General features: G+C 44.2%; 1 protein-coding gene across 1 annotated transcript in view; it reads right to left on the minus strand.

Annotated features, from left to right (window-relative positions):
• CDCA7 (cell division cycle associated 7) overlaps nucleotides 1-5,815 on the minus strand; it is a 13,630-nt gene extending 7,815 nt beyond the window's left edge. Inside the window, exons 1-3 of the mRNA XM_018572462.1 lie at nucleotides 5,785-5,815; nucleotides 1,552-1,677; nucleotides 1,035-1,145 (exon numbers count right to left, since the gene is read on the minus strand). Of these exons, the coding sequence (XP_018427964.1) occupies nucleotides 1,035-1,145; nucleotides 1,552-1,677; nucleotides 5,785-5,805 (258 nt within the window). The 5' untranslated portion in view covers nucleotides 5,806-5,815. The remainder of the gene's footprint in view (nucleotides 1-1,034; nucleotides 1,146-1,551; nucleotides 1,678-5,784) is intronic.
• Between the last annotated feature and the right edge of the window lie 3,134 nt (nucleotides 5,816-8,949).

The following is an 8,949-nucleotide window of genomic DNA, read 5'->3' on the forward strand; positions in this document are numbered from 1 at the left end:
ATAGTAGCTTGCCTCTATTCACACCACTGCTGTGCCAAGTAATTGTTGTCAAATGACAGTGACCGGCCCCAAGGCAATGGCTATGACCATGGCTGCTAAGAACAGCACCGCATTCCATGCCACACTCCTTTGTGGATGACGACACACACTTACCCTATTGCAACAAAGGAATATTTTAGAATTTAATTACTCAGTTCTGGGACCCAATTCCTGCACCACCAAGTTAGAATCTTCATTCTGATCTACAGTCCAAAGCTGAACTCCAGACAAATGATAAAACACAAAGTGATGCAGCTCTGTACCCGTTATCACATTACATTTATTTAATTGAAGAAGTCCCTGAATTTAATATAAGAAGCACCACAAGAAGCCAATCGGGCGTGCTACAGTGCTCATGTGATAACAAGGAACATGCAGATAGAAAGAGAGAAGAGTGACAGATGAGCTCATCAGTCTTCTGCTTCTCCTTTCACTGTCACAGGATGGGGAAGGGACAAGGCAAAGAAAATCAGGTCTTCTGCCCTGCCAGGCAGGTCCGGCATGTATGGAGGAGCTGTTTGAGGGCCGATTCACACTCTGTTCGGGCTGTTTGTTCCACGGCAGCCTGAACATAAGACAAGGCAAATTACCTTGTCCTAAATGGGCTCAGTTCACACCACCACATTCCGGTGGTGTGCCCTAAAAAAAAAAAAACACACACAAAAAAAACGGCATGCACTTTTTTTAAGCACACCGCAGTGAGACTACATGAAATTTCACTTGTGCCATTTCAATGACGGTCTACACAAAAATAAAACAGTGCGATGCGGCTTGAGCGAGTGCAGCTGCACTGTTTGGGGACACGCACACCAGTAGCCGTGCGGTTGCTGGTGTGAACATACCCTAAATCTAAATGGATTTAAATCCTTTTCTAAATCTTAAAATGGGAAATATATAAATATATACATATTATACATATACACATACACACTTTTTTTATTATTATTATTATATATACACAAACAAAATGTTTTTATTTTTTTTTGGAGACTCACCATGCCATTCCGGATTTCATCTTCTGAAAATCCACAAAATGACTCAGATTCCGATTCCTCAGAAAATACTCTGGCCAGTTCTCTACTTGTACCTGTTCTAAATTTGTTTTTCTACAATAAAAAATAAATAAAAAATACATGCACTTTTAGCTTAGCAATTTTCCATAAACCGCTCAGAGCTCAAATCACATTTACAAGTGTACTATAAGAATAGCTTTTGTTAGTAAGAAAATGGCCGAGGTTTAATAACCATTTTAGAGCTGTTATGGCAATCATCAAGCATCTTAGGTCAGGTGACATTTCAAAAGGGGAGAATAAGTAGATAATCTACTTCCAACAATTACTACCTAGAACCACTAGCAAAAAGTAAAATGAAATTACAGGAGTAGATGTGTATATTCATAAGCGCTCTATAGAAATGGTAGGAGAAGCATGCAGGTTCTAATCAAGCACAACACATTTTGTGCATTTCCAGCATGGAGAGGACGGCGCCCGAGCATGCGTCTACTACACTTACCGTGTTTGCAAAATTATCAGAGCCAAAACTGTCACAACTGTCATCAGACGATGACGAGGTCTCCATGGGGATTAGTTTCACATTCCGAAATTTCCCAAATTTCTTCTGGTTTGAGGTCTGGATTTTCTGCAATAATAAAAGTGAATTTTATTTTCTATTAAATATGGAAAAAAGAATAAAATCGCTCATATGGGGAACATAAAATGGCTTTTGTGGTGAAGGGCACAAAGCAGAACTGCACACAAACAAGTTATACATTAATAAGAAATGTACAAGTCTAAAACCATTATCTGACATAGATTTATTTTTATGTCTTTCACATAACAACGCACCAGAGGTTAGGAGGACAGAACCAGCACTGTGAACACTGAATTCATGCTGGCACTGTCCTTCCTTCTGGAGGGGGGCTACTTTTGTTCCCCATGGTACCTGTGTGTGTTGTAAAGTAGTCACCACTTCAAGATCACTCCTGGGATGGACTACAATCTCATGTTTAGTTTCCTAATTTGTATTGAGGTTGTAGCTTATCACAGGAGTAAGCTTGGAGCTGTGGCTACTTTACAACACACACAGGGACCATGGGGAACAAAAGTAACCCCCCTCCAGAAGGAAGGACAGTGTCAGCACCAATTCACAGATGATTTGAGAATCTACAGCCGAGCGATACACAAATAAGATACATTTTTGTTAATAGTAAACGCTATGCATTTTTTAGATTTAAAGGAGAACTATGGGGTTAGGGCTTTTCCCCATAGTTCTCCTTAGGGTAACGGGAGGACACAAACTACCGTCCTCCCGTCACCCTAGGCTCAGTATACCGCGAGCTACAGCTCAGGGTATACTGAGACGCCGCAGCTGAACCGGATTCCGACAATTATGTCTGGATCCGTCCAGCTGCGTGACTGACAGCTGGCTCTGCCTATCTAGAGGCAGAGCCAGCTGTACCCGCCCCCTCCCCCGTCCTTTCCGCCAGCAGCGCTGGCGGATCGGGAAGAATAAAGCCCCTCCCCTGCCACGGCAGAGAGCCGTGACAGGATCGAGAGGTGAGCGAACGCCGGTATGTGTTCGCTCACCTCCCGATCTACTAAGCCGACCTGTGACAGTCTCATTGTCACAGGTCGGCTAGAACTATGAGGTAAGTGAAAAGCACTCACCTCATAGTTCTCCTTCAACTGCTGAGTTCAGTGTCACTTTACTAATGGACGACTAGTTCACACCATCCTGATTGTGGCTCCGGTCCGGTGCACTGAGAAAAAGTGCGTGCACTACTTTTTCTGACTGTGCGTCCCATGCCGCCGACTGCATTGTGGCCGGAGGATGTGGCTGCGGTGCCATTGAGTTCAATGCACCGTGTCGGCCCCTCCCGCCCCAAAACAAAGTGAGCTGTCCGGAATGCGATGCAGTGCGTTCTGGCCACAATCGGTCGGAATGCACTGGGGAATGGTGTGAATTAGCCCGGAAGGTCAAACAAATACTCAGCTTAAAACCTGAACCCAGTTTTGCAAATGGCATGATGAGTTCATAAAACTAATATCTTGGCAACTATTCAGGGGCCAATGTAGAAATGTTCCACCCAGCTTATAGACGGGCAGATGCCATTCACACAGCACTAGTGCCAGAGGAGCAGAGGAAATTCCTACGCTCCTCAGCGCCATTTATAATTCAGCCTCTTAGTGTATCCAGGTGAATTATACCTTCGCTCCAGGACAAATTGGGCCTTTATTTGGTGGTATAATGGAATCAGCCATCTCTTGTTTTTTTTTATAGCAGAGGAAATCCGCTACCGTAAAAAAATAAAATGATATATATATATTATATATCATTTAAAATGTAGCTGCATATATCTTGCTAGAATAAGCAAGGTGTGAAAATAACACGTTTCTCTTCAATTGCATTTTTTTTGCCTCTTCCTGTCTAATACTGCCACACACTGCTTTCTTCTTATTCATATTGGTTAAAAGCAAATTATATATACACATATACACACTGAGTGGCCAGAATATTATGACCACCTGACGTTTGTAGGCAAATTAGCTATAATTAGCTATAATTTCGCGCTGAGGTTGCTAGAGGGCCAGACAATTATAAATAGGGAAGCAGGTTGTTTACCACGACAGTAGAAGTGATTTTTTCTGAAGATACGGGTAAACAACGCGATTTAACAGCCTTTGAACGTGGGATGATTGTTGGCGCTCAGAGCCATGGAGCGAGTATCAGCAAAACAGCAGAATTCGTTAAATGTTCAAGAGCAGCTGTTGTTAAAGTGTTTAAAGACTGGACTGCCAGCTGAAAATCTGGGTCTGAACGTGCGAATTGTGGCCGTCAGCGACTAGTCAATGTTAGGGCAGAACGGAGAGTGGCAAGACTGGTACAAGACAACAGAAGGGCAACAGTGCATCAAATTACTGCAGATCTTAATCAGGGATCCTCTCAAATGATCTCTGAACGCACTGTTCGCCGTACACTGCATCGTATGGGATATGGAAGCCGAAGGCCTGTTCGAACACCTTTGCTGTCTGCAGTTAACAAGATAAAACGTCTCCAATTCGCACAGGAACACAAGGATTGGACAGTCGAGCATTGGAAAAAAGTCATGTGGTCCGATGAATCACGTTTCCAGTTGTATCATGCAGATGGCAGAGTGAGAATTTGGCGGGAACAGCGTGCAAGCATGCACCACACATGCATGAGTACAACCCTTCAAGCTGGTGGGGGCAGTGTTATGGTTTGGGGCATGTTTTGGGCCCTTTAATTCGTGTGGAACAACGTCTGAATAGCACAACATACCAAAGTATCGTTGCTGATCAAGTTGATCCTATCATGTTGATGGCGTATCCAAATGGAGATGGCTTCTTCCAACAAGACAATGCGCCATGCCACGGTGCTCGTATTGTGCAGGAGTGGTTTCAAGAACATGAGAGGTGTGTGTGTGTACGCACGTGTGTGTACGCATACATACACTGTGCTGAAAATACAAATCCCATCATACACATGCCTCTGGAATTCATGCCTATGGCTGTCAAGAGTCTTGCAATGCCTCATGGGACTTTTAGTGTCACAACAGCGGAGGGGGGGGCAAAGTTTGGCCCTGCTCTAGGTATTTTTCTGTGCTCAGATTCATTCACATTTCGAGAGAAAACTTCAAACTGTAGTGTTGTCACTGGGACATTTCACAATAGGGCACCTACTGTACTAACAACTATTTGGAGAGATTTCCTCCAACTTCCTGAAGTGTCTGCAGATGAGGAAGTGAAGGGGAAAAAAAATCTCCCCAATGGAACACAGATGGGATAAAACTGACAGGTTTCAACATTATTGTTGTATATTTTAACTACTGGATATAAGAAGAAAAAAAAAACCCCAAACATATGGCCACCTTTACAGGTACATTTGAACCAGAGGTGGGCCCTCAAGCTGCAGTGCAACTACAAATCCAATGATGCATCTGTCTCTGGAGTCATGTCAGTGAGAGTCTTGCAATGTCTCATGGGATTTGTAGTTCCACAACAGCTGGAGGGCCGGAGTTTGCCCACACCTGCTCTAGACAAAAACAAACAGTTAAAGAACGCAATTATAAATTTTTTCACATTAACCCTTGCAGTGCTGGGTGAACTGTTCATTTTGGTCAGGTGGCCAATTCATGCGCAATCCTCATGTCTGTGGAGCACAACCTGGGTATCACTATCTGCAAGGAGTTTGCCAACTTTCCTCTATCACTGTATGGGCAACTGTAGGAATGCTGGAAGTATAAATACTATGATGTGAGAGTGACTTATGCACTGAGCTCATGCCTTTAGCAGTGTGCACACTCCTCCCATATACACAGCACTGACTGACTTCGCGCGCTTCCCGCAAGCACGTGACAGCTTTGTCTCCTTGCAGCGGAGGACACACGTGCACACCTAATAGTGTGATCTCCCCCTACAACGAGCGCGCTCCCGATCAGCTGCATTTTTATGCAAAAAGAAATTATGAAGAAGATCCGCAGTCGTGCGAACAGTGCTGCGTAATCCATCACCCCTGACAATTCCTGCACAGCACAGCTTACTCTCCGAGCACTGACAATGGAAACCCATGAGAAGAGGGCGTTCATTACAGTGACCCTCAATGGCTGCAGAAGACACCAGCTACAAACGTGCATCATAATAAGGGGGCTCAGGCTGCAGCTCCAAATACATGGATGCAAAAGGTGCACTTGCAGCGATACAATACAGGTGTTTAGCCTACACTCACCTGGAGCTTGAAGGGGTCCATGATAAGAGCAGAGGCGACGTCTACACAGCTGTGCGAGAACAGCTCCTCTGATTTCCCGCGAAAGTTTCCGCGCGAAAAAAAGTTTGTTGTGGGGGCGGAGCCAGGGGCGGGCTGTCCAGCCTGAGGTTATGAAGCGATGTACAGTACCGTAGTTTGCTTTACGCCCACCTGCATCCATAACCCGCCCACCTACAGTCAATACCCGCCCACTGCCAGCTCCAGTCTGCAGGTACGCTGATGCAGAGCTGAGGACGGAATCGTCTGTATGTTATGTATTTAGTATTATAGTACAGTATGAGGTACGGTACCTATGTATATACTGTATATATTTATTCATCTAGCTATTATTAATGTTACTGACATCATGTAACTTTTTTAATATTTATATATATACACTATATATATACCGTATATACACAGACGATAATGCGAAATCACCTGCACTCCATACAGCATACAGACCTTGATGAGAGGTTGGTGCTTGAAGTGACAACATGGATGGCCCCGATCAGATACAGTCCATAATAGAAGTCACCAGCACTCTATGATGTGTGCAAGAAGTAAAGCACTTTTTATTAAATTGTCACATGCGTCATACAGCCAATGTTTTGGGGCCACGCAGGGTCCCTTCTGTTGTCACTATGTTGCCCAGAAGAAGGGACCTTGCATGGCCGCAAAACGTTGGCTGTATGCCGCATGTGACGATTGAATAAAAAGTGCTTTACTTCTTGCACACATCATCGAGTGCTGGTGACTTCTGTTATGGTATATATATATATACACACACACACTAAAAGTGGAAGAGTTCCGTGATATCAATAACATTAACAATAGGAAGTTCCAGATGGACGGACTGAGCAGGCGGGACTACAACCCCCTCCCTCACACAGCCAGTCCTAGATTTATGGCAGTATTAGCTTCCTCCTGTGGAATGTGTCTGTGCCCAGACAAGCTCAGTGATAAGAGGCCCAGGGTGAGAGGAAGTTCACCAGGGGGTGGTCAGGATTTTCTGGAGAGATTTATAACACATACAATAGAATCGAGGAGGAAATTCTTCCTATTACTTAAAGCTGAACTCCAGATTAAAATAAAAGCTACCCGTGCCATGGAGCGATCTCGGCACTGCAAGGGTTAACTGCTCTTTTTTGTCTCTGGGACCTTCATGGAGCATTTTTATTTACCTGATGGCCGATGGCTCCAAGACGCGGCGCCTTCAAACCCCCCACGCTTCGGAGGTTCTCTGATGTCATCACATCTAATGCAGGGCCCTTATGTGAGGACACCAAGGGACAATCCAGAGCAGGAGGGGGGAGAAGTTAGCTCCAACCACCGGGGAAGTGGGGGTCAGGTAAGTAAAACTGTTTAAAGAAAAAAAATCCCCCTACACCAGAGGTTTGCAACTTCAACCCTCCAGCTGATCGCAATTTGCATCTGCCTCTGGGAGTCATGCCTGTGGCTGTCAGAGTCTTGCAATGGCTCATGGGACTTGTAGTTCCACAGCAGCTGGAGGGCCGGAGTTGCCTACCCCTGATCTAGACAAAAGCAACCAGTTAAAGAAGGAGCTCCATGAGTTTTTCACATTAACCCTTGCAGTGGGGTTATCCCCGAACCACAAGGGTTAACTGCTCGTTTAGGTCTAGGGACAACAATAAAGATACACTCACTCGATCCTTGGTCCTGCTGGGCTGCTAGATCGTTCCCTACAGCCTCTTCACCCCCCACGCTCCAGCGGTCTAAGGATCCGTGATGTCATCACGTCTAATGCGGGTCCAATAGACGTGAGGACGCTCAGGGACATACCACAGCCGGAGCAGGGGGGGGGGGGGGGAGGTGAGTGGACACTAGCGCAGGACTAAGTATCAGGTGAAAAATATTTTCTTAAAAAATATTTTAAACCAACCCCATTTGCATGCGAATGAACTCGTGTGTAGGGCGTGCACATGTACATAAACAGCAATCGAGCCACACGTCAGGCATTGCGCAAATATGAGTGCAATAATTCGCTGACAACTGTAAACTGATGAGCAGTAAAGGGTTTTAAACCCATGCGCAATTATGACTACCATCGTTTTTCACCACTGCACGGGCGCGCACAAAGTATTTAAAGCTCGCCATGTTTGGTATTTACACTATATTGCCAAAAGTATTGGGACACCTTTTGCCGCTATACCAGCTTCAATTCTTCTGGGAAGGCGTCCTGAAGGTTTAGGAGTGTGTCTATGGGAATGTTGGACCATTTGTGAGGTCAGGTACTGATGTTAACACGATGTGACCCCATCTTTTATATTTTCCAAAAAATTGGGTATTATATTATGTTTGTCTGCACTAAAATTCATTTTAGGTTATTTTTTCCTAAATATCTATTTGATAAACATTTACACAAATATTGTGCAACATAAAAAAAATAAAGCTTCCATTTTTTTTTCTATAGGGCCTCTGCTTTCATAAAATATGTAATTGTTGGGGGTTTAAAGTAATTTTCTATCTAAAAATTCAGATTTTAGCATTTGTGTGCAAACATTTTTTAAATTATAAGTTGCTGCCGATGATACCTTTTGCTTTATGTTGTTCTTTGGCCTTTTTATGTTTTTATTCTCTAAACTAATAGCAGTTTTATTTAGACTTTTACCATCTTTATTCTGTGGCTGATACATTGTAATATATTTTGTCAACCTAACGGGCTTGCTGTAAATCCGAACCCGCCCTCTGCCACCAGCAAAAGGTTATTTGGAACGTTTTTGTTCTTTTTGTGTGTCAGACAAATGCATTATTTAACATTTTAAATGGGTGGTTGTTTATTTGCGATGATGTTGCTAATGCTGTTGAATTCCAATGTTTAACTGATGACACCCTTGTAGTATATGAAATACTAAACGGATTTCTCCCCAGCTCAGACACTTACATGCAAACAAGGAATTAGTATGCAGATTGCCTCTTCACATGGAAATTCTTCAAAACTCCACAGGTAGCTGCCGTTGTATCCACAATGCCAAAGTCACAAGCGCTTGGCTTATCCAGCAATGGTCTTTTGTGCCTGCGCAGCAGCTAAACTCTGGGCGCAGGGCAGCTGTACTATGGGTGTGCGGGGGCTCTACTGTGGGGCTAGGGCAGGGTGGGGCTGTTCATGTCGGGAGGATGTCATCC

The sequence above is a fragment of the Nanorana parkeri genome, unplaced genomic scaffold (assembly GCF_000935625.1).
Source record: "Nanorana parkeri isolate BGI_ZX_2015 unplaced genomic scaffold, ASM93562v1 scaffold44, whole genome shotgun sequence".
NCBI lineage: Eukaryota > Metazoa > Chordata > Amphibia > Anura > Dicroglossidae > Nanorana > Nanorana parkeri.